Source organism: Pseudorca crassidens, chromosome 19, assembly GCF_039906515.1.
Source record: "Pseudorca crassidens isolate mPseCra1 chromosome 19, mPseCra1.hap1, whole genome shotgun sequence".
Lineage (NCBI taxonomy): Eukaryota > Metazoa > Chordata > Mammalia > Artiodactyla > Delphinidae > Pseudorca > Pseudorca crassidens.
In genome coordinates this window covers 26,795,008-26,822,520 of record NC_090314.1, presented here as the reverse complement: position 1 = coordinate 26,822,520, position 27,513 = coordinate 26,795,008, and the positions used below count along the sequence as shown (strand labels likewise).

At 37.9% G+C, this 27,513-nt stretch overlaps 1 protein-coding gene across 1 annotated transcript in view; it reads right to left on the bottom strand.

Annotated features, from left to right (window-relative positions):
- Positions 1 to 27,513, bottom strand: part of LOC137212306 (AP-2 complex subunit beta-like) — a 180,041-nt gene that overhangs the window by 135,583 nt on the left and 16,945 nt on the right. The window contains 5 exon segments of the mRNA XM_067715543.1: positions 8,526 to 8,785; positions 16,577 to 16,675; positions 18,223 to 18,388; positions 20,395 to 20,419; positions 20,422 to 20,500. Coding sequence (XP_067571644.1) covers positions 8,526 to 8,785; positions 16,577 to 16,675; positions 18,223 to 18,388; positions 20,395 to 20,419; positions 20,422 to 20,500 — 629 coding nt within the window.

The window sequence follows — 27,513 nt, the reverse complement described above, 5'->3', positions numbered from 1 at the left end:
ACAAGAGCCACTGAAGAATTTATCAGGCAAAATTAGGCTACAATTTACAAAACTGTCTTCACAAGACTACCAACTCTAAAACTTAAGCTCTTAAATCACAGCAACTCTTTTCCAGAGGAAGAGATATGAAGATGCAAAACTAGTATGTACAACGGATTTCCCATGGGCTAAAAAAACCCTCAAAATCATTACTACAATAGTTCATGAGCTGAAATATCTGGAAGGTAAAAACCTGTAAGAAACAGGGTAGGAGGTTCTGAAAAACATACACTGGAGTCAGGAAAAGGCAGTTTCTCCTCTCTTCTACTCCATCCTAGCTGGGCACACTGAAGTACATATCTCTGGCAGGAAACCCTTCGTCAGCACACAGAAAGGGCACTCTGGATAATGCTTCCTTTCTATTCTTGATGCACAATAGCACCATTTTTCTAAATAGAATAATGCACAGCACCTTGGATAAACAGAAGGCCGTAATTTAGCCAAGGCCTGACAGTATGCTGACAGTCTGAAAGTAATGGCAACAAATAACTGAGATTCAATTATTACTCTAGCGATCCTCAGAGATGTCAGACTCATTAGCAGATGCTGTATCTTTATAACATGTATGCAAGATTTACATACTTGGGTGCCGGGTCACCTCTCACACTACACCAAACCAGAAGGATCTGCACCACCGTCAGAAATGTCACACTACCCAAGATGAGGAGTTTCTTAGATTTGGTAGCAGGGGCATAAAAAGACACCTATACTGCTTCTAAAACAAAGAAACAAAAACCCCAATAACGTTTAAATAGTATACTATCTTGCTCTATACACAGATCAGAGTTTCATTACCTGAATGCATTCCACATCAAGGTGACAGTTAAGTTTACACTAACAGAAGGAGGAAACTATCTACATTTAGGCAAAAGAGAATACACTAAAGGGCAAGCAAAAACTAAGGAGGAAAGTGAAGAGTATGTAGAAAATCCATTTTGATTTGAGAGTTGTGATGAAGAAGCATCATTTTTACAAATCTGAAGCTCTGCCTACATCAATGATTTTCAAAGGTACCTGTCTCCAAAAACAAACAAAAAACCAAACAACAATGAAAAACACCATCTAAGAGTCACCTGGGAATGGTGTGCACGTGTGTGTGTGTGTTTTTTACATCATAGCAATATACCTACTTCACTCTTTGGTTTAAGAATCACAGCTGTTATATATGAGTCACGATTATTGATGGAAGAAGGCTGGAGCCTTCAGGTAGCTTGTGACAAATAATAATAATGAATAAATAAATTGATAAGTATTTCCTGAATGACAGTTCTAGAAAAGTCACAACTCACTAAATCTCAAAACTTCACAAGTGCAATGATGAAAGAGGGCAAACAAGATCTAATGGGAGGGTCACCAGGATGTGAAAATGGAAGAGTAATATTATCCTCTAGTGAATATCAAGTTTTAAAACAGAGGAACAGAAAATGGGTAGATAATCCAAAATACAAGACAATTTTCAGTCTCCAATTATGGAACATGAACAAGGGTGAGAAGAACCCTGGGAATGAGCAACTAAATCTAAATCGGTCAAATTCAACTCTTGGTCAATTTCTGGTAGGCTGGATCACCTAACAGCAAATCACAACAGGAAAATGTCCTGGGGTCAGGGGGTGAGGGTGTGGAGGGGTAGGAGGCAGAACAAAGGTAAAGTCAGAGAGGTCTGTTTTGTAGGAGGTGCCAGAGGCTCACCAAAATATAATTCTTCTGTGGAAATCACTGCCTTGGTTTAAAGATCAATTTTGTAACATCTCTACCTAACTTCATCTGGAGCTTCATTTGGCTCAATATTCTCAGTCTTGCCTGCAAAATTAAAATAACTTCGATTTTTTTTAAAAAATACCAATGTCTAAGGTCCTGTCTCCCAGAAATTCCGTTTAATTGCTCTAGGGTTGGGTCCAAACGCTGACAATATATATTTTTAAATACCAATTATGCAGCTAGAGTGAGAACCACAAAGTTTGAAATAAAATGTTAGTAGCTGCCACGCTTCATTAGCAGCACACCACTGACCTCTATGGGTAAGGTTCTGTTAGAAACCAGTGATAAAAGCAGCAAAAATGCTGCTGAGAGCTGTTCTGAGGTGAATACCCACGTAACCTGAGTGCTGCTTGCCAGAAAATCACATAACTCTAATCCAGGCCATATTTTAAATGGGGACCTGGGTCAAATTCTACCACACCCAGCAACATTCTTCTTCCTAGAGAGTGAAAGACAGACCTTTAACAAAATAATTTCAAGAGTTTCTTGCCCTCTCTCAATCTGAGGCAGAGTAGGAGCCCCCTTTCCAGGAGTGTGTTTACTACTGAAGCCAAGAGAACAAGGCATCTGGGTTTACCAACAGCTATTCAAACACTAAAGTGAAGTGGTTCACAGTGATCACAGATACTCTATGTCTTTACTATGCAAAATGTGGTCCACAGACCTGGGTGTTTGTTAGAAATGCAGACTCCTAGGTCTCACCCCAGAGCAATAAGAATCTGTCTTGTTCAAGATCTCCAGTTGATTTATGTACACATTAGCTTGAGAAGCACTGCTGTAAGGCAACAATTCATTCAAGAAACAGCACTATCTGTATAGACTAAGTAAAAACTTTGAGAACGATTTTCCTCTTTAAATTAGATAATTTACGTAAGAACAATAAAAGCATTTTAAAACTGGCATAGACTACTGCTGCCACAGAAACTCGTCTTTCACACAGCCAGATTTAGGCCTCTTCCTTGTGATGTTCTCTTAAAAGGAATCTTGGTTCTTTGAGTGATATATATTTAACTACATACAGATCCAAAGCAAAAAGAAGGGCTTTTACTCCTCATTTTGATTTCTGGGACATATTTATATCACAGAATAAGCTGAAGAAACCTGCATGTAAACACTTTCTGGGGCTATAACACCAATTATACCATTTTAAATCCCAAAGTCAGAATAAGCTAAAATTTAGAGTTACACAGAAACATTACTGGGCCTACCTAGCAAAGGCTGTATAATATTTAGACATCCAATTATAAAAACAATTTATTCTCCACCCCAAAGAGAATATCCTTTGCAAAAAAAGAAAATAAAAAAAGGCCCATGTGTGACTTGGGCTACTACAATCTGAGAAAGTTCTAATTGTTTTTCTATGTGATGTAAACTTGCCAGAATTCTGACACATGACTGGATTAAGCTGTGTAAAATATAAGGAGAAAACTCACTAGTGTTAAGGGCCAGCAAGAGATGATTCAAAGCCAAATGGAAATAACATGTTTCTTTCCCTTCCATGCTAAAGTGGGTTAAGAAACAAGAAGACAGAATCCTGGGCCAGTCAACATCAAAATATAGAGCCTCTTTCTCCCCTCCATCCTTCAAACTTAATTTCTTTGTCTTCTTAGGTTCAGCAAGTCCACTATGTCGTAAACCACTAGGGAAATAAGCAGGGTTGGTAAGGCATAACCGTGGGGAGGATGTAACATTTAACTTGTAGCTCATGTGTCAACAGAATAGGATGAGCTATTTCAGTGTTTATAAGGGATTTCTGAGAGTCTCCATGAATATTTCAATATTCATTTGTCAGTCTCCTGAGTCTATTAAGGAGGTTATATAGCAACGCAGGATATCACACGAGGAAGCTATTCAGTCAACTCTATTCATTAGAGATATGAAAATGAAAAGCAAATGCTTTTATTCCCAAGGAAGACAAAAGCAGTGCTCATTTGTGTCACCATTAGCTAGAGTCCAGAGCTTGCTCAGTGTATAGACTCTGGAAGCAGTGACTTCCATTAGTAAAACGCATCACCCACAAAGATATGACGGTAACCCTATCTCCTTAGGCTCTCTGTCAGCCAAAAGTAAATGTACCTGTACCAGCTGGCATAAATCCCAGACATAATACTGCTCGTAAAGTAGAAGAGAAAATGCCAGTGTATGAAGCAGAAAGTAAGGTCGTTTTGTTTATGTAATCTCTGAGAACATATATTTTTGTATCTATGGCATTGCCTTCCAATTTCTGATGCTGGGAAATAAATCAGTTTGTTGGGCATATTTATAGTCATCAGGTTGATGAACAACTTATTTTCAAGTGTTCAGCTAAAAAAGCCCCTCTAATTCCACCACAGTTAAGTATCTAATTTACAGGGAGCCATGTGATGAGACCTGCTATTTTTCTGGCCTTCTCTACACAGATGGAAGGTCATCCTTAATATTTCTCATTTATCTTTTACAGCAACAGTAACTAATTGGCTTCCACTGGTGGCACATATTCACAGATACTCTGGACATTGGAGCCTTTTAGTATTAGAATCCTGGAAGCTAATTAAATTGGAAGTATGACAGGGTGGAGTGGGGGGGTGTGGATGGAAAAGGGGAAAAAAGAACCAATCAAGAAGTACTACTCGGGCTTCCCTGGTGGCGCAGTGGTTGAGAGTCCGCCTGCCGATGCAGGGGACACGGGTTCGTGCCCCGGTCCGGGAAGGTCCCACATGCCGCGGAGCGGCTGGGCCCGTGAGCCATGGCCACTGAGCCTGCGCATCCGGAGCCTGTGCTCCGCAACGGGAGAGGCCACAACAGTGAGAGGCCTGCATACTGCAATGAAAAAAAAAAAAAATGAAGTACTTCTCAACTATAAGTAAGATACATTTTTAAAAATAACACAAATGGCTCCAATGAACCTTTTGGAATTAGACAAGGCATAAGCCAACAAAATACAAAAAAGGCAAAAGTTTGAAAGCCTCAAAATAGGATGATCACTATGAGGTCATCTGAATGATGTTCAGGTCAGAAGGGGAATTACAGGGGCTATCCAGAGTTAAGCAGCAGGAGCAACAATAAGCTCTGGAAAGGTGACTAGGTTGGTTAAACATCAAAAGTTCCATTCAGAGGCAGGACAACAAAATAATCATGTACACTTGCAGACATATCCCATACCAATGATGAACAGTATCAATTAAATCTCTAGAAAAAATAATCCTGTCCTTTATCAAAGGACATTGCTCTGCTCATCAAGAAAAGGTCTAGTTCTAAAAAGCGGAATAATTTAAAGTTCTTCAGCATATCAAGAATTAAAAATAACCCCAGAAATTTAAAAATAAAAAGAATTTAAATAACCAAAAGAAAGAAGAAAGATGCTTACCAGACTATCTAGTCCTCCTCCCAAGAGATCCACTGCTCCCATCTGCATGGAGGATACCTGTGGCACATTGACTGGGGGACCAAGGTCAAGGTTTAAAAGATCCCCCAGAAGGTCACCTTGAGAGGGGATAACCTGAGGCTGTTCCAGGTTGGTGGCAGTGGTGGTGCCAACAGGGCTGTCACCCGCAACAGTGTTGCAAGTCACACACAGAAAGAGGGGAAAAGAGAAAAGTCAGTTTCACCTGGGACATAGTAACAAGGCAATGGGTGAAGGTCAGATATACAAAAACAGGAGGGGGAAAAAACTCTTATACTATATAACTTCATCAGTCAATCAATTTTAATTGAGCACCTACTCTATAAGGGAGCACTGTAATGAGAACTCTGGGGAAATACATCTTTTTTTAAAAAAATAAAAAAGGAAATATATTTCCTGTCCTCAAATAACTTATACTCAAACAAACAAATAAAAAACCAGCATTCACAGAACAAGTGAAAAGCACACTCACTGTGTAAAAGCAGAAATGAGTATTGTGTGTCTGCACACTGACAGGATATAGATGAGAAGCAAAACAGAACCAGGTGGGGCTGATCCCAAAAGATTCTGAGAATGGTTTTATGGCTACATTTTCAAAAACAGCATAGTTATGAGGAACTACCAGGGAGAGACCTTCAGAAAAAGAAAGGATAGCTTGTGCAAAGGCACAGAAATGAACAATTTGACTTGAGGGGTGGTGAAAAAATTATAATGGCAGGAGCAGACACTGTAATTGGTAAGATTTGGGGGAAGTGAAGATGAGGGAAATACAACTCTGAAAAAAGGTCTGGAGAGTTAATTTTTATATGATAGGCAATGCACAATCACTTTTATTTGTTGAACAAAGAACTAAAATGAACATTTAGAGGAACATTACCCAAGCAGCTGTGTGTATAATGGACTGAAGTTGGGAGAATGGACATGAAGATGAGCTAAGAGTGACCTAAACCGTTACTGCCACAACACTGTAAAAATAAAAACGAAGTGGTGAGTTCCAAGAGATGTTAAATGGACTAGGCAGGGGGAAATGATCTTAATAGATGGTGCCGGGTCAACTGAATAGCTGCGTGAGACAAAAATGAGCCTTGACTCCTACACCTCACAACATAAACAAAAATTAGAGATAAATCAGACATAAATGTGAAGGGGAAAACCAAGAGGATTTCTATGACCTTGGACAAGACAAAAGTTTCTACAAAAAGCTCTAACCAGGGCTTCCCTGGTGGTGCAGTGGTTGAGAGTCTGCCTGCCGATGCAGGGGACACAGGTTCGTGTCCCGGTCTGGGAGGATCCCACATGCCACGGAGCTGCTAGGCCCGTGAGCCATGGCCGCTGAGCCTGCGCGTCCGGAGCCTGTGCTCCGCAACGGGAGAGGCCACAGCAGTGAGAGGCCCGCGTAGCGCAAAAAAAACCCCAAAAACCCAAAACAAGCACAAATGGACAAAAAGGTCATCCAAAAAGGAACCACATAAGGAATTGTGACGGTAACAAATTGAAGGCTAGTAATCTGATAAAGACCTTATGTAAGAGACTGTGCTTCTTTTTACATATTGGTTCTTTGTGTTCTAGGAAGAGTTGTTTTTGTTTGTTGATTTGTTTCACTTTCCCCATCCCATTTGAGGGTCAAAGTTATCAGGAGAAAGGTAATTTAAATGGCAAACAACAGAAAGTCCGTATCTATTTATCAAAACTTGAAGCACAGGCTGGGAGATGTACTTAGAAGTTAAATGGTCATATCTAGCGAATGTTAAATATGCTTGCCTACGAGGTCAAACACCCTGTAACGAGGCCTGATCCTCATGAAACCACAAGTTGCCTTTGGGTGAAAATCACAGCACTGCCCTAAAACCAAAGATTCAACTCAAGGGCTAATGAAAGATTAATAATCATTTTCTTGGGTACTGCCCTTTTCTTTTTGTTTATCTGTGCCCATAGTCTGTCAAAACAGAGCTACAGTATTGTAAACGTTGACTACACTAATTTGTAAAGCAATAAATCCTATACTCTGGCTATTCATGAACCACTGAAACAGCAATATATATTAGACAATACGAGACACTCAGAAACGGTGCAAGTGCAGATACTCTAACCACTCAGAGATCAAATTCTACTTAGATTTGAGGTTTATTATAATTAATGAAGGGAGATTCTGAAAAGATTCCAAGATACCCATTATAAGAGTTTATTAGAGTACTGCCGCTCCCAAATTAAAGTTTTAAGGTTATCTATAAAGCAAGAGTTCCATGTTACCTGACAGTCTGTTCATAATAGCATTTCCTTACTGATATGGAGCAATTTATTTTGGTAAAAAAAGGTACAGGCAACTGAACAACTATGTCTACACAGAATCTAGGCTGCTCTTATAAAACAATCCTGCAAACATTATTTCACTAACAGCTAGCTTTACAGCATAAGAGAAGCAGTATCTGCTAACTTCATCCATAAGCTTGAACAAAAGTTACAGTAAAGGATAAAAATAGCTAAATGTATACATGGGCGGACCTCATTTTATTGCACTTTGCAGATATTGCAGTCTTTACAAATTCAAAGATTGTGGCAACCCTGAATTGTCAGATGATGATAAGCATTTTTTAGGAATACAGTATTTTTATTTTTTTTTATTTATTTATTTTTGCAGTACGCGGGCCTCTCACTGCTGTGGCCTCTCCCATTGCAGAGTACAGGCTCCGGACACGCAGGCTCAGCAGCCATGGCTCACGGGCCTAGCAGCTCCACGGCATATGGGATCGTCCCAGACCGGGGCACGAACCCGTGTCTCCTGCATCGGCAGGCGGACTCTCAACCACTGCACCACCAGGGAAGCCCCAGCAATACAGTATTTTTAAATTAAGGTATGTAGACTATTTTTTTAGACATAATACTATTGCACATTTAATAGACTACAGTATAGTATAGACATAACTTTTATATGCACTGAAAACACAACAACAAAAAAATTCATGACACTTCATCACAGTGGTCTGGAACTGAAGTGCACTATCTCTGTGGTACACCTGTACAGGCTTTTTACCAAGTTTTCAACTCTGGGAAAATTTCTAGCCTCATCTTTCTGGAAACTTAAGCAACTTTCAAACTTTATCCATTTAGAAAATCTTCACCACAATTTTCTAAAGGCACAACCTTACCTACCCTGAGGTTAGAACACAGAGGGGCCTTTTAACCCATTGTTTGTGTGTGGTCACTAGTATTCAGATGAAGCCTCCAGGGCAGTAGAGTAGGTTTGCCAAATGCATAGCAAATTTTTCTAGGCTATAAAAGCTTGAGGAAGACCAACTTCGTCTAAACAGAGAATCACTTCTCACTCAAACCTAGTTTACCTGCTTACCTCCCATGATGTACTGGCAAGTGTTTGCGATGGATTCCATGACTTCCTTCCACAAAAGCATTGGGCGGCTGATGATACACTGAGGCCAAATAACCAATGTGGCAGATGAGCTCATCCAACAGAGTTGGCTCAATAAGATCTGTCTCCTCAGAGATCAGTGGCTTCTCAGACAAGACTACTTCTTTGGCTGTGACAGGATCAGTTGAGAGAAGGCGCCAATAAATAGAGCCCCGGTCTTGAAGGTCAGGATTATCAGAATCCTAATGAAAAGGCAATGGCAAGAAGGTTTAAATGTAACCTTTCTCCATACAGAAAGCCAAACTGCTGGATTTATTATCAAGGCAATGCTGAAGTGATTTACGCAGAGTTGGCCGTTAAGAAGATATTTAGACTCAATATATTGTTAATAGAGCCATAATTCTGTAATCTCTAATGTTTCCAAGAATTTAAATATAAATTGAAGTAGGTTAGTTCTAAGACTCAAATTCAAAATGAAGTTGGGAAAAGGAAAATAAATTTTAAGCCAGTAAAAATCAACTGCTTACGATGGCCTCAGGACATAAAAATAATGTTTTTAACTGCTTTAATATTAGCAGGATTATTCATGAAACACAGCTTACATATATTTCACCCATACCTTCTTTCTTCATTCAAATATTTATTAACTATCTCCTATGGAGACACTGGCTAGGCCCTGGAAATAAAGAGACAACAACACAGTGCCTGACCTCAGTGAGCTCAAAGAATATTAATTATTACAATATAGTATGAGAGGTACTATTACCTAAATAATAAAAAAAACTGTTCAAGAGAGAACATAACTAAGTGCTTCTAAAAGGGGTGACACTTGAATTTAGTGGTCTCTTTTTTTTTGTGGCTGTTTAAAAATAATTTTATACATGGTCATGGCTAAGAAAAATTTATTATCAATGACACATCACGATTTAGAAATGTATAATATAAAAATAAGTCTCCCCCTATCATCCAACCCTATCCCACCTTAACTCCCCATCCCCAAAATAGCCATATTAACAGTGCACTATATATCTTACCAGAGAGCTCCCACACATATATATTTATTTTATACAAAACCAGTTTCATAGTATGTATACTGCTTCTCAAGCTGCTTTCCATATTGGCACATACAGCTGTCATTTTCCACTGTATATGCAGCACTGCATCATTATTTACTAGTGTCCTATTGATGAACATTTAGGCTGTTGCCTCTTTCTCCCTCCTTCCTACTATTTATTTTTGCAATCATTATAAAGTTGCAATAAATATCCTGGTATCCACCTCTCAGAATGTCTATATAGTGGCATTCATTTACGCATGAATTGTTTCAGTGGTATCATGTTATTAAAGGCAACAATCAGTCCCATTTCAATTTCTGTATTTAAAACACATACAAAAATATTTTCTTTAAACTAGGCCAGGGTTTTTCCCATGAGTTTCTACATAAGCAGATGAACTGGTTTATAATTTAGCCATTTAAGGCACGTATCATTCAGCTCAACACCGGAAGTGACCCTGATGGTTTTATATACATTTTCTTAATCATGTATTATTTAAATTGCACTCAAAATGGAGTGCTGGTTAAAAACAAAAAAGCATAAAGAACACTGAGATACAAGTTAATACAGTATAAAAAGGGTAAATTTTACCTCAAGGTAATCTTTATCACATACATAGGTTGCATTATTCTAATAGAAATGCACATATATACATGTATTATTCATATCAAAATGTTTGTAGTATTTGAAATGCCAGGGTTAAAAAAAGGAAACAGTGATACTATCCAATTTAAATGAGTTTGTTTTGTTGCTTGTTGGGAGGGGGGCTAATTTGCTCCTGAGGAAGTGTTTATAAATAGCAGCCTGAAACCTCCTCACTTAGATTTTCATTTGGAAACAAAGCGTGACTATTATGAAACATAAACAAGTTGATTTTTTAACAGAGCAGAATACAACTTTCTCCAAGTATTGCATCAGGAAAGCAATCCCCTGCCCAGCTTTTATTGATATTTAAATTAAAAGTTAAATTTTAATCTGTATATTCAGTCCCCAAAGCATGTCATCTAAAATTTGTAGACTATGCTTTTTATTACACAATGAACACTACACATCACTTAACTGGGAAAACTTAATTTGCCTTTATATAGTAGTAAAGTTGTTAAACATATTAAAATAAACTACATAATACAGCTTAATAATATACTTATCAAAATAATTTTTTTTTTACTTCAAACTATTTCTCTCATATACCTGGTACATATTTAACCAAATGGCCAAAAAAAAAAAAACAATTCCTGTGGGGATTCACAAAATATATACTTCTGTGAAAATAGCTTGAGTCCCCCCACAAATTCAAAACACTGCAACAGGACAAACTTCTGGAGACAGAATCACTGGATCAAAGGGTATACATACTGTAAATCTTAACAGAAAAATTTAGTCCTATGAGAAATGAGAAAATGAGTGCATATTTTCCAGGACTAGAAGTGAAGAGTGGGCAAGGATCTCCACTGTCCAAACTCAGTTATCCTGAGGGGTGATCTGTTAGGACTACTATCAGCTGGCCTTCACTGCCTCAATATTTCACATGGAGACCACGATAAATCAGGCCCAGTCAAAGCTAATGACAAGAAAATAGAAACTTTTTATGATTTTAAGGTGCCATTATGTGTTTGGTGACTCAGAAAATTTGGTTTCGGATCTACTGTACTGCTAGTCTTATAGGCCCCCGTAAGGATCTCAAGAAAATAGTGTATTTCCCAAAATTTGAGAGCTTCCAAAACAATTCTTACCATGCAAGCTCTGAAACAGTAATTCTTAAACTATAATGTGCATCAACATTTTAACACACCAGGAAAGCCACTGAAAGTGCAGATTCCAGACTTTCTGATTCATTAGGTCAGAAGTGGGGCCCAGGAACTTTTATTTTTAACAAGCAGCACAGGTGATTTTGATGATGATGGTCTCTAGTTCACAGATGGAAAAACTAAGGTGAAGACTTCTTTTCCATGTACTAAAAAAAGTAATTACTAAAGTTTGGACACTTCTATGAGTATTCTTTCCTAATTCCTCTAAAACTATCAAAGCGAAAAGACCTGTTGTCATTTCTTTTTTATTTGTCGTATCTGTTCTCTGCTCCCCTTTTATTCTTTTTTCTTTATTGTTGTTGTTTTTATATATTTATTTATTTTTTGGTGCATTGAGTCTTCGTTGTTTGGTCTTCACTGCTGTGCGTGGGCTTTCTCTAGTTGCCGCGAGCAGGGGCTACTCTTCGTTGCGGTGCGTGGGCTTCTCATTGCGGTGGCTTCTCCCGTTGCAGAGCTTGGGCTCTAGGCGCATGGGCTTCAGTAGTTGTGGCACGTGGGCTCAGTAGTTGTGGCCCGCGGGCTCCATAGCACAGGCTCAGCAGTTGTGGTGCACGGGCTTAGTTGCTCCGCGGCATGTGGGATCCTCCCGGACCAGGGCTCGAACCCATGTGCCCTGCATTGGCAGGCGGACTCTCAACCACTGCACCACCAGGGAAGTCCCATAATATTTCTAATCATACCACTATTTTATTTAAAATTAGAAGCACAAAGATTTCACATATACTTCACTGAATTCTCAGCATAGATAAACAATAGGATTAAGTCTACTATAAAGACAGAACAATAGTATGACAGAGAAATTTGTCCAGTCACGTCCTGAACCAGTGGATGTAGCAGAAACAGAACCCCACCACCCAATTCAAATTAACGTAACTCAGCAGATCATGCTACCCTCAACTTAAAAATTTATGGCTGGTAACATAAATATTAAATTAGGTTCTTATTTCATGAACTTGAGAAAAAAATTCCAGAGGAAAATTCCAGTGGAAAAGACTTATATAAATGTGCTTATTCTATTATGCTAATGCCTCAGATTTCATTAACTGGACAGAAAAGGCAAGTCTAGAGAAACTGTTTATTAATTATTTATAGCCAAATATGAAATAATCATCCACAATAATCTTAAAACCTCTAAGTTCACTTATTTATACTGACTTATGCACAACAATGCTTCAGGCAGGGAGACAGGAAATGCGTATTCTCAAAAGTCATTCTTAACTTTCAGACTTGAGAAGCAGCATGAACAGAGTAGAAAAGGGCAAAGACTCTGGAGCCAGGCTACTTGGGTTTGAGTCCTAGTTCCACCCCATACTAACTGGGCCGGCCTCTCTATGTCTCAGTTTCCTCACCTATAAAATGGGAAGAGTAACAGTATTAACCCTCACTGAAAGCCTGGCACATAGTAAGCACTATACAGATGACTGTTGTTACTAAGATTCTCTACTAGTCCTTGTACAGAAAATCTAGAATTAGGAACGTCTGATGGTTTATTTATACCCTGCCATGTTCTAGAAAAGGATTTAGCAAAGCTTATAAAAATACATCTAAGGCTAAAGAACATAAATTAGAAGCAAAGGCAGAAAAATGCAAGCCACGATGACCCACACATTTTCTACGGGAGATCCTTAAATTTGATTCTAAGGTTTCAAACATCTGACATGGAAAACAAGTCTAGTCAGATAAGCCATTCAGAGGGGCAGTTAATTACATACTAATGCATAAGAGAATCCAAAACTGGTTAGGAATTTTTTTATGGGGTTTCATACAAGAAAAAAATATATAATGGAATAAATACTTTGATAACACATCTAAAGAGGATAGTTTCTCATGACAACCCTTACTACAGGATGATGATATTAGTGTAATTCAGTAAAAACTATTCTAATAAGGGTCAAATACAATGCAGTCTAGATCCCCAGCTCTCTACTAATCTGGCTTGATTCAGTGGTAAATTTCAACATCTATAAGAACATAGGGAATCCTCCCTAAACACTTTATCTCAGGCAAATACTGTAATAAGAGTGAGTTTGAACTCTGACAAGAACCTAAAACACAGCTCTCCTATGCTGCCTGTTAAATACAGGTACAGAAGCCTTAAGAGACAATGGAGGTGAAGGCAGGGTTCAGAACTTGTGAATACAATAGAATCGACCAAAGACACTCACTTGATTATGAGGCTAGCCTTATCTATTCAGAAGTGAGTAGACAGGATTTCCCTGGTGGCACAGTGGTTAAGAATCTGCCTGCCAATGCAGGGGACACAGGTTCGAGCCCTGGTCTGGGAAAACCCCACATGCCACGGAGCACAGAGCCCGTGTGCCACAACTACTGAAGCCCATGTGCCACAACTACTGGAGCCTGTGCTCCACAACAAGAGAAGCCACTGCAATGAGAAGCCTGCGCACCACAACGAAGAGTAGCCCCTACTCGCTGCAAGTAGAAAAAGCCCGTGTGCAGCCAAAAGTAAATAAATAATTAAATTAAAAAAGTGAGTAGACAAGGAGCAAAGCCAAAATTCTTTTTAGAAAATTGTTCTAACTCCATCTTAACAGAGATACAAATGGGTAATAAAGGGTCTAGACTAGGAAATCTAGAATGCTCAATATAGATAATATTAAATAACCATTGCCTTCATGGTTATGGAAATTGCCTTGCTTCAGGCAAAAGGAAGTTTTAGAAAAAACACTTCAAAGAGCTCTAACAAATAAATTTTAAAAGATGTAAAATTAATAATAGGAAAGGTATATCTATTTTCCAAGGTGGATGAATGTCAAGTGGCCTCTCAGCAGTTAAGATGATTTTGACTATTCCACACATACATAAACACAGAATCTTCAATTTGGCTGAGGCATGAATCTGTCACACAATGTAAGCCGAGACAGTCTCTTACCTGCCGAGTGATTCTAGGTCACCACCCAGCACTCCCATCTCTACATTTTCTCTTTCCTTATTTTCTACTTCTTGTGGTAACTTTCATGGAGAGCCAGATATTGCTGATGCTTTGAAATGTGGCCATCAGGGGAGAGTTAAAACTTGAAATACTTTAATAAACAGAAATCCCATGGTTCTTGAAGAAAATGAGACTTCTGAGAAAGCTAAGAGACTGTATAAATATGTATTTATCTGTGTTTAGGGAGTTTTCTGAAGTGTTAGTACATAGGCCTCATTAAAGTCAAGTTTACTATATTACCATCTAGAATAAACACAAGACTTCTTTGAATCTGGTTAATTTATACAGAGCTCTTTCTTTCGTACAAAGGAGAGAGGCTCCAGGGCCTGTAGCAAAAGACAGAAATGAACTTCAAGGCCCTAAGATGAAGTCAAATACATGGCTAATTTAATGGCAATCACCCTACAGAGTCTGTAATAAGCACTACATGATTAAGAAGGGGCAATTTCTATTCAAAATGGCCCCCTGTAGATGACCTATTAAACATTAACGTGAAAATTAACATCTAACCTAAACTACTTTGATTCATAAGATGACCAATTTCTGCTCTTAGTGCCAAGACATGCCTCATCAGTGATGGACAACCTCCCAGTCCACTTTTCATGGACAGATGGTGAGCCATGGCCTGCCCTTGACTCCACATACTCATATGGATGCTTCTTCACACTAACCATAATGGGGTCAAGTGAAGGTTTAGAGACTTGGGGAAATAGCACACTAAAAGGTTCATTCATAATTTGTTGGAGAAATGGAGAAAACTGAGAGGTACAAGGGGTGGAGTGGGACACCTCTATTTTCTGTGAAGTGAATTTTCTGACATCCTTTAACTCAACTACTGTTGGTCAACTGCTCCTTAAAAGATAATCAAGCGATAATTCTCAGTAATGTTTACGTGCATCAGTAATCAGAAACGACAATTATCTTAATTTCTAGTTCAGGTCTTTTTCACATTTGAATTCATTGATTATAAAACATCTGTACTTGAATCAAGTGTCAGAAAGTAGCCTTTGACTCTAGCAGTTTTCTTGGCTGTACTTTTTTCAGAGTTGTATAGCATATTCTATAAACAACTTATTTAATAATGTTGTCTGCTTTATAGTATTCCATTAAGTATTCAAATGCCTTATCTGCCCGTTGAACTTCTTTTCCTTAAAATGGATTCCTGACATTTCTAAAATTAAATACTGTCAGAGGAAAGAAGAACTTTGCATTTATCATGTACCAAATGATGCGCTTTGACCACTTAACAGATGATATATTGGCAACTATTCAAGGTTCCCATTTGTGGTCTCAGTTTGGAACTGGGTTTCAAGAAGTGTACTAAGTGCACACCCCAACCGTACTAATTAATTACAGGATTTACCATATTTAGTCCTCCAATTGTGTTCATTATTGATATGAAATAAAGCTCCCCAGAGCAAAAAAAAAAAAAAAAAAAAGGTAAGATGACAGCTCAGAACTAGGTTAAAGAACTATAAAAGAGATCAAATGCTGTTAATATACAACTATAAAGAGATGAAAGAGGAAAATGGTAAATTGAATATCTGAATCAGATTCCATGTGTAAACACACATCATAACTCTTGACAACCTGCTAAAGCCAGCCTGTTCTCAAATTCAATTAAGAACATTACTGGATCATGATGGACTGATCATTATACTAGTTACGTCAGAAAAAGTAATTACTTTGATTTCTGTGTATCCAGCTGGTTGCCACATTCCTGAAATCAGAACCCTCCCTAAAAGGACCAAAAATACTAAATAAATAAGGAAGCAGCATTAGCACTTTAAAATTACTTAAAGAGAAAGGCAACTTATCTAGAAGGTAGAACAGCACACGAGATATTTGTCAAAGCATTTACCATCTCTACAGGGTACTTTCATTTGAAAGCTGAAATTAAGTCCCCCAGAAGGAGATACTGTGAGACTCAATGTCATTTTCACAAAGTCATGTCCTTCATTAACACTAAAGAGTCTAAGTTCAATTTTCATGAATTATCGTTAAAACTGGAGCCAGTCGATTCATTTAGAAGCCATACAACAAGTTCTAATTCAGCAGAATATGTAAAAGAGGCACTGTTTTTATTTTTTTAACAGAATCTAAAGACTGAACTCCTTCCGTTTAAAATCTCTGCAAATGAACCTTCTTGGAAAAAGTTTCACAATTTCCTAGAATTTAAAACAAGACAAATCAACTCCATGCTTTTTTCAGACTTCTTACCTGTGTTGCCAAACTCAAGACCTGCTGTACCAGCTCCTGCGTTTCTGATGGTTTCTTGAGAAACAGCTTCACTATGGCAGTAAGCAGAGTGAGCTGTACCTAAGCAAATGTAATTTAATAGGTAAAGTGAAAGGCATTTGCATTATTCCACACCATGAATTCCAAAGTGATATTTTCCCAAATATGACTTACTATGAGGTCTTTCTGATTTTGATTAAGAAACAAAGGTTAAAACTCAGCCAATATCCACAATAGCAGTCAAAGGTTTTCATCAACTGAAAACTCACTAGCCTCCTATCTCCGAACTGCATTTTTTGGCATCAAAAACTGCCGATATGTTTCTGGCCCAGATAATCACCTGTATTTCTTAAAATACATGCTAACATACTGATGGCAATAAAACTGGTTCCTGACCAAATCCTTTATTATTTACTTCCACCAAAAGCTACAACTTCCAGGGAATTAGGGAATCATTTATCATACTGAGGCAAGAGCCAAGACAGTAGAATTATGCCAGATCACAACCAATTAAGAGTGGCATGCTAGGGCTTCCCTGGTGGCGCAGTGGTTAAGAATCCGCCTGCCAATGCAGGGGACACGGGTTTGAGCCCTGGTCCAGGAAGATCCCACGTGCCACAGAGCAACTAAGCCCTGCACCACAACAACAGAAGCCTGCGCACCTAGAGTCTGTGCTCCGCAACAAGAGAAGCCACCACAATGAGAAGCCCTCGCACTGCAATGAAGAGTGGCCCCCGCTCGCGGCAACTAGAGAAAGCCTGCGCACAGCAATGGAAGACCCAATGCAGCCAAAAATAAATAAATAAATAAATGAAACAAATCTATTTAAAAAAAAAAAGAATAAAATTTTAAAAATAATAATTAAAAAAAAAAAAAGAGTCGCCTGCCGAACCATGAAACTACGGCTGGTATATGTTCCTTGTAGGGCCTATTAAAATTACTATGATAGATTACACACATGAACTTCAATTTGCAGTGAGTACAAATGCCGGGGAAAAAGCTTTAATAATTTATCTGCTTCTCTGGGCCTTTGACTCGAAGGTCTCTCAGTTTTGGTAGAAGACAGACAGAAGATGGGAAGGAGTCTAACCATCCACAAAGAATCTTTTCAAACTGCACATGCCAGCCTTCACCCCAGACAGAAACCCCAGCTGCAACTGAGCCACAACCATTACTAAAAGCAATGGGTAATCATCTTTAGGTGACAGAAAATTAAAAAGTAATAACTACTGCTCTAAGTCAGTAGTTGTCAAAGTGTGGTTCTGGACCAGCAGCAGCAATAGCATCACCACCCTCAACCTTGTAAGAAATGAACATGCTTAGGCCCATCTCAGACCTACTGACTCAGAAACTCTAGGGGTGGGGCCCAGCAACCTGTCCTTTAACACAGGTTAAACACCAGTGCTTAGGTGCTTCTAGGCTCATTAAAGTTTGAGAACCACTGTCTAAATTAGGCAGGCTTGTTCCAACAGAAGTTAGCACAACTGAAAAAGGTCACCCCTTTTTGGGAGAAAAATGAACATACTATATGTGTATATAAATTCGCACACATGAAACTGCCTAACCTTTACCTTTCCTGAAGTCGTCCCCAAAACATCTAATACATTAAGATATAGATGGGAACTTACCTGGGTGCTTTCATCATGAAAACCTTCCAGGAACCTCTCTAGTAACTCATCTGCATTGTCAATTCTTTCAGCATATTCTCCCACAATCCAAATCATAGCTGCTGGAGCATCTGGCTCAACCAGTGAGTCTAAGTTCTCACACAAAGTGGCAATGATACTTTCATATCTGATATAACAAAATTGACTATGGTTACTGAAGGCAAAACTGAGAAGTGTATTTAACAAGCCTAAAAAGCAAAAAACCATGGACAAGGTACCCTAAACCACCACCAAACTACAAAGACTTTTAGCCAAGAGAATGTACAGGCTTTAAAGCCAGAAAATTATAAATGTCTTCAATTTTCCTTCAGTTATGTTTTAATAACTAGACCATAAATCTTTATAAAAGCTTATCAGATATTCTTTTCACAAGGAAAAACTAACCTATGGTTTAAGATAATACCACTACCTTACATTTCTCACAGTCTTTCTCATAACTAGATCAGAGAAATTTCCTATTACTTCATTTTACCTTCATCGTAGAGGAACAGAAATTCCACTTTACTATTAGGAAAATGGAGTCAGACAGTAATAGCATCCAGAAACAGTAATTTTGTCTCTTATCCACCTATCTCTGCTTTCTATAGAGATCTTTATGTTCTTTCCTCCCAAGGCACCCACACTACTGACCTGTTTTTCTAAAGAAATAAGCAATTCAAGTATTTATTTTTACAGGTCTATAGCTCTCATTCTTTACCATGTTAAATCCATCTCCTTGGCTAATGTGTTTTTTTTTTTTTTTTTTTTTTTTTTTTTTTGCGGTATGCGGGCCTCTCCCGTTGCGGAGCACAGGTTCCGGATGCGCAGGCTCAGCGGCCATGGCTCACGGGCCCAGCCGCTCCGCGGCATGTGGGATCTTCCCAGACCAGGGCACAAACCCGTGTCCCCTGCAGCGGCAGGCGGACTCTCAACCACTGCCCCACCAGGGAAGCCCGGCTAATGTAGTTTTAAACATCAGAATGAAATTGTATAATAAATGAGATATGGACAACTGAATAATACACTTAATTGCCCTATTTCCACTGATTAAACCAGGTTCTCGATAATGCTTTCTTAAAATTAAACTATCATAATCCCTCAGTAATACAAACCAGAAATGGACACATTTCTTTACCAAGCATATTAAGGTATACACCTCCCCAATTAATCAAGAAGTTTAGAAACCCAACCCTCCTCTTTCCTGGGAGAGTGGTAAAAGTATATGATCCTTTTTCCAAAAATACCATTTCTAGAATTTATATATATATATATATATATATATATATAATGCTTAAAAAACCACTACCTTATTAAAATATTTCTTCTAATTCTGAGTCCACCACTAAGCTAACTAACTGTAAGTCACTTCGTTTCACATTATCTTTAACGATAATCAGAAGCCTTAGCACAGTTCATCTCTATGATTATAAGGTAAAATGAGATTTAGGATGCTTATAAGATCTGCTCTTATTTAACTCTTTCAGATTCCTTAATTGTTTGCCTTCAAAAGCAAATCTGAAAAAGTATTTTTGTTTCATAACTAAGAGGCCTCAATGTGAAAATTTTTGTGGAGTGAAAATGTAGATTTTGTATATCTTAATGGAAGCAGCTACAATACTTCAGAAAAGGCGTGAAACTCTGACAGTTCATTGTTGCATGTTCTATAATTTTCTACAAGTACTAGGTAACATACTAAGTGAATAGTGAAGCTGTCACCTCCCTGGCTTTTACAATAAGGTGACCATATAATTTATTATTCAAACTGAGACATTTCTGACAGTGAAAAGGGGCACAATTATTAATTATGCCTGGTAAGAGGCATAAAATGGATTATTCCCAGACAACGTGGAATATCTGGGTATCCTTATTTAATAGTAACTTCATCACCAAAGAATCTGGCTAACTTTAATATATGCCAGTTGACAATACATATTCAGACAGCACTTCAATTCTTCTAAGAGTGATAAAGCAGAGTGAAAAATCAGATTTTAATCCTTGTGCTAACCAACTTATATATTTCTGATTTTTAATAAAGTATTCAATTATGACCAGTTACTTTACAAAGATTAATTCTTACCTAGCCAACCTCAAAGTGCCTTACTTAAACATTTCCTAAATGATCTGAGGAAGAGGGTCAGAAGTTTCTGGACGTACTTGTTGGGATATTTGCGGAAGATATAACAATCGCCTCTTGGACCACATAATTTACTTTGGTTTGGATGAGATCAAGCAATGTGCTTACACAGCGCTCTGCAGATTGCTGCAAAGAGGAACATAATGAGAAGTCAGATGATCCATCCAATAACTGTAGTGGGATAACTGAGGACATGGAAAGGAGACGTGACCCATGAGCCCCCCCCCCAGCAAACTGGGGGCTGTCGAATAAGCCAGAACTGCAAACAGTCCTGATTGCTTTGAGCCCCCACCCCAGCAAACCGGGGGCCTGCAAAAGAAGCATTGAGCGCTTTGGGCACTGATCCATGAGATGTCCTCAGTATAATCAGAGTGGTGGGAACGCAAGGAAATGTCCTTGTGCTACTTCAGTATAATCAAAATAATGGTGGGAACTTTATGCTGTTCTTGCGCTCAAGGACGAAGCACGGTAGGTTCTCACGAAAGCCAATTATTGCTTGTATAATTAATAAAAACATAGGTTGCTGCTTTGGCACTTCTGAAATGTTAAGAAAACAAGTCTTAAAGTGTAAACCTAGATAATGTTTTAATAAAAGCTACCACAGCAGGGCAGACGGCGCTGTTTTGCCTGAGCGAGCAGCAGCCCTCTACTGCTGTGCTTTGGCACAATTCATCTCGTGTGATGAGCTTACTTTTGGCCCTGTCCTAAGAAACTACAACAATAACACAATCTCAACATAAAAAAATTTTTTTTTGGAACATTCAGGTGTATCAACTAAACTAGACTAAAAGATGAGGCATTTAATTTGACCACACTATACTAGAGGCTGGGTTATCTGATGGAGATATACAGAAGTTCTAGATATACTCCAAATTTTACTCACTACAAGAAACAGTTCAAGTGAAAAAAATCATCTTGGATAGCCAGGATGACAGAAGTGAGAAGAAAGCATAAGTCAAGGTAGAAGGAAAGAATAAGAATGAAAGAATAAGCCAAGCGAAGAGGTCTTTATCTGCAGTTCATGAATGAGCACAGACAGAAGGCATCTTTAAACCTCTTGAAATGAAACTGCCAAATTTCATTTGTGCACACAAGCATATTTTCCTGGGAGAAGGTTTACAGTTTTCATTATATTTTCAAAGTTATCTGTGACTCAAAAAACTCTTAAGAAAAATTTGCCATCTTCTGGGCTATATAACTGCAAGTCTATGGCCTTAGGTAAACTGCAACTTTCCACAGCCTATGGCTCATCTATAAAATAGAATTTAATCTATTAGTCTTTCATTAATGAAGGGAATATGGAAGAATACAAGTGACAAAACTAATGTATTGAAACAATAAGTCATAGTTTTTAAAAGAAGGGTTCCAGAAGAGAGATCCTAAAAACCAAGGACTGATTTATCATATATTACAATGTATTATGATGGGTCATTCCATTATATGCCTCCTGATAAGATGCAATAGGAAATTCACAGCAGCATCTAAGAGGTATTCTTGCCTAAAACACTGAATATGAATATTACCAAGCCTCTAGATTTAATTTTCTAAAGGGGATGAAGGAATGAGATAAACAACATCACTAAAATACTATCAGCCAAATCTAGACTCTGGAAAATTCTACAAGCCTAATGATCTAGTCCTTTCAACAAATGGCACCCAAATAAATAAGTAAAGACTTAAGAGACATATTAACCAAATGCAATGTATAGCTAGCTCTCGTTTAGATTTTGATTTGAACAAGGCAACTGTAAGAAGACATTTAGACACAATTAGGGAAAACTGAACATGGACTAGGTACTTAATGAGATTAAGAGTCACTGTTTGTTGAGTATGGTAAACGATATCATGACAATTTTTTTTTAGAGGACCTTATCTATTAGATATACACATTGGACTACTCTAATAAGATCATATCTGAGATCTGCATTAAAATATAACAGTAACCCACTCCCTTGAAGGGGGAGGGAGAGGGAGAAGATCAAATGGGAACAGCAATGTGTTGCTATTTGTTCGAGATGGATGGTGGGTATATGAGAGCTCATTAATCAATTTTACCTTAGTGTATACCTAAAAATTTCTGTAATAAAATCTTTTAAAGGTATTATAATTTAAACCATTCCAAGCAATATAACGAAAACAAAATTGCATCTTGAGGTTATTTATATGAGGTCATATATGATTCTGTTCTCTTTTATTATTGTAGTTTTCCCATTTTTGAATTCTATTTTATTCATTTTCAGCTAGTTATTTCCTGTGCTGTTATTACAACAGCAAAACAGTTGGGAAATTTTAAATATAAAAGTTATGATAAATTATAAAGCATGTAAGGGTTAAATTATCAAATTAGATAGTACAAATAAAGTACTCAGCATAAGGCTTGATAGAAAGCTAACATTTACTGAACCCTTAGTTTCATTATTATAATAAAGATAAACAAAAGGCCATCTCCCATGATGCATCAATATTCAAAAACAATTAAGTCTAGGATAGTAATTTTCAAGCAAATTGTCATCTCACCTATATTGCTTTTGATTAAATTTTAAAAACACCATTAAAGCAGTATGGCAGAGGAACAAAAGTAAATATCCAATCATTGTATATACAAAGTAAGTCCAGAAACATAAAAAGGCATACAGACATATAAAATTTAGTATATGAAAAGGCAACATTTCATAACAGTAAGGAAAGGATGAATTGTTCTGGTGTTTGATCCCCACACTCTTATGTTTAACCAAACCATTGCCATTAAAGTAGAAAATAAAAGTGAATTTTATATAACTTTGAAGTGAAGCACAATTTTCTAGGTGGTCCACTAAATATATCATTGGGAGAGGGACTTCCCTGGTGGCTCAGTGGTTAAGAATCCGGCTGCCAATGCAGGGGACACGGGTTCGAGCCCTGGTCCAGGAAGATACCACACGCCACAGAGCAACTAAGCCCGTGAACACAACTACTGAGCCTGTGCTCTAGAGCCCATGAGCCAAAACTACTGAGCCTGCATGCCACAACTACTGAAGCCCGAGCACCTAGAGACTATGCTCTGCAACAAGAGAAGCCACCGCAAGGAGAAGCCCGCGCACCGCGAAAAAGAGTAGCCCCCACTCTCCACAACTAAAGAAAGCCCACACACAGCAACGAAGATCCAATGCAGCCCAAAATAAATAAATAAATTTATTATTTTTTAAAAAAGATACCATTGAGAGAAAATGGATAGAACTCACTACATAAGGAAATGTGAACTCCTATGCATCAAGAAGTCAAATGAAATCAAAAGGAAAATAATTGGGAAAATAACTATTAATGAAATGAAGGGGTATTAAATGAATTAATACCTTTAATTAATTATAAAAAACTTTAAAAAATCAATGTGGAAAAGATAACACATTGAAAAAAGATACACATGCCATGAAAAAGCAATTCCAAATGGTTAAGCGTAATGAAAAAAATGTCACCTCAACTAGAGATCAAAGATTTAGCTACAAGGATCCTCCTTATAACCATTATTTGGAAAAAGAGCAGAAACAACTTTAAGGTCCATACAGGAAGGGAAAGGCTAAATAATTATGAAGCAATCACACAGTATGTCTACAAACCACTAAAAATGATGTAAAATATTATCAGTAACATGGGAAAATGTCCATGTATAATAAGCAAAAAAAGCAGACTACAAAACATAAGTAAATAGCATTTGTAGAATGATCTCGTTTTTGTAAAAAACACACCTGTTTATGGAGGACTATGTAAACAAAGACTTAAAATCATGTCCACATCATCTCTGGAAGGGTAGAAAAAGCAGAGTGTTCTACTTTTAACTTGTCTATTTTTAATGATTTTATGTAGTAAATACATATGCTTTTTGTTTGCATAAGACATAAGTCAGTACCTTATCTTGAGCTACAAAAATGAGAAATGGTAAACACCAAAGAACAGAAGAGTGGGAAGTGAGGAATACCTTAACTTAGTGACTTAATCTCTCTCAAACAAAACCAAACATATAAATAAATCTCCCAACCAAATCATTTTATTTGTAAGAAAAGGAGGGCAGGGGTTTATTTCCTCCTTAAAGAAACAGGTATACACTGTAATATATACAGCTTTAAATCTGTCAATCATACCTCAATAAAGCTGGAGGTGGGGTGGAGAGTAAAATCTATTAAAAAAAACAACCAAACAAAAAAGAATAGGCAAAAGTTACTGAAAAAACAGTACTATGAAATTGCTTTTACAGTGTTATTTATTGACTCAATGGCTTATGCTTAATCTTTAACCTAACCAACTTAATATGATAAAATTATACATTTTTTTCACCTCAGGATACTTAAAGCAACAAGGAAACACTTGTACTTACAGTCGTGATAAAAAACAACTCCAACTCTTAACACCCAAATTTTACAATAGGCCCTGTTATCTTAGCTAAGCACTAAACTAAAATTCTTTTTTTCTCATCTGTCACATCTTTGAAACCAACTACACATTAAAAAAGGGTCAGATGCCCTGAGAGAAAAGAAGCAGCTCAGTCTGGAAGCTACAGAGAAAGGCTATTACAATTCCCTCGCTGGTTCCTGCCCTTGTCCCATGGATAGGTTAGTTAAAAACAGGCAATCACTGCCTCTCCTGCCCCAATAACTGTGTCTGGACTAGGCAACTCTTTCCAACTAATAACTTTCATGATTTAACCAGTTCTAAGAAAAGTTCTTAGGCAAATCCAGGTAACTGGAGATAAGAGAACACTATCTAAAAGGCAGGATTCTTGAAGGCTGATCTTAAGCTTCCAAAGGAGGTTCATTCCTCACACACTCATATTCCCACCAGGGCACCCTGAATCAAAGGAAGAAGTGAGAGCCACCAGAAGTTCATCTCTTCCAGAAGATGATGGATAACTTTTCCATTTAGTCACAATAGGTGGTACTAACAGCCGCTAGGAATCTAGATGCTTTGAGAACACTTTCTAGTAATTCCAGGGATAGAAAAATCTCTTTAACTTTGGAATGAGACTCTTTGCAAGAGCACTGTCAGAGAGGTTAGTAAGACAATGACATTCTGGCAGTGAAAAGCACAAAATGACTCTTCTGCTACCAAAATAGCTCTGAAAATTGTCTGCATTAATACCATAAGCAGGTGGCTATTCCACAATGAGAAAAGAAAAAGGTTAAGTAGTGGTGGTAAGTTAAGAAGTGTGGTAGTAAAAAAAAGATGTAACACATCAAGATCCAATAAACAGATTTTCCCATTTCTCAAATGGAGCAACAGAAGTATATATGGAGCAACCGAAGTATGTGAAGCAACTGAGCTGGCAGAACCAGAAGTAGAAACCAGGATTAATTAACTTCTTGCTATAACAACTAGTCTACTAAATGATTTATCAGTGGTAACTATATGAAACAGCATTCAGTAAATAAAAACAAGGAAGGCCAATTAGGAATTTGGCTTTCAGAGACACTTCTCTCACACAGCATCTGTTTCCTTCTGTTCCTGTGAAGCACTGGTCATACTGTACAAATTATTTTAGTAACTATCGTTGTGAAATCATATGGCCCAATCTGACTCAAAGTAGAACTGTAGGGACTTCCCTGGTGGTGCAGTGGTTAAGAATCCGCCTGCCCATGCAGGGGACACGGGTTGGAGCCCTGGTCCATGAAGATCCCACATACGGCGAAGCAAATAAGCCTGTGCACCACAACTACTGAGCCTGTGCTCTAGAGCCCACAAGCCACAACTACTGAGGCCGCTTGTTGCAACTACTGAGGCCCGTGCACCTAGAGCCCGTGCTCTGCCACAAGAGAAGCCACCGAAATGAGAAGCCCCCATGCACCTCAACGAAGAGTAGCCCCCACTCACCGCGACTAGAGAAAGCCCACGCGCAGCAATGAAGACCCAACGCAGCCAATAAATAAATAAATAATTAAATAAAATGTCAAAAGAAAAAAAAGCAGAATTGCATAGTCAAGTAGTAAGAACAAATATGGAGCTCTGAATCCACAATATCGTTGTGCACAGAAGCCACCATTAATTGCAACAAACTTCTGAATGAGGAAAAACAACAGAGGCTTGGTGACTGATGAAGCAGTGCATTGTAAGTTGTAGCCCTTAATACCTACTGGAAGGCTGCAACCAAACTAGGACCAATCTGCCCTCTAAGACCACAGAGAAGCTCTTCAAGAGGACTTCGAAGTAAATATCAACTCCCTGCCCTAAAGCAGAAACCTGCTAGTCAACAGCCCTGCCTATGTGCACAGAAGTCCTGACAACTTTTCTGTCATCTCATTTTTAGTATAAATAGGCAGCAATTTACTGTAAGTATGGTATACACTTCAATTAAAAAGTCATATATAAACATGCAACCATCACCATAAAATACTCCAGATAATTAAATTCAAACTGCAGAAGCAAAACCAAAAACTGTAATTCACATCACAAGAGATTTAAGAAACTATTGCAACCACAAAAAGAGGAATGCTATGAAAAAGTACCCATAACAAGAAACAGCAATGAAGGGAGGCTGTATGGAAAGATGGCTGTGCAGAAGACAAGAAAGCAACCACCCAGACTGGAGTAAGGACTGGAAGGACAGAGGACTGGAAGAGAGAAGGGTCTAGAACAAAAGAAAAGTTTTATTAATTTGATATTATGCTTGAAAAGCTGGAAGAAGATAGGAGTGCAATGAAGGCACAATGAAATTTTAAAAAAAGACAAAGACCATTATAAACTACAGAAAAAACAAAAGCCTTCATAAGAAAGAAAACGCAATCATTTGATTGTGTAGGCTCTACATATTTACAGGCATAATACGCACAGCAAGCTTTGCAAGACTCTAGTTGATAGAACAAGAAATAAAGGTACATTATCTCAATTTACAAAGATAATATAGGAACAAAAACCTCATGATATAACTATACAGGGGATCTATACAGAAGGGTAGAAGTAGGAGTGATGAAGTATATGAACCAAGTTGCTTCTCTCATAGCGGAAAGTTAATAGACAATGTCTACAATTGGTAAATCAATAATTAGTAGCATAAGGATATTAGAGATATGGAAGTAATCAAAATAACTAAAACTAGGAACAGAGTTAAACATGATTCCCTCGGGAAAGAGAGGGACCAGGGACAGCTGTTTTTCATTAAAAATTCTTTAATATTT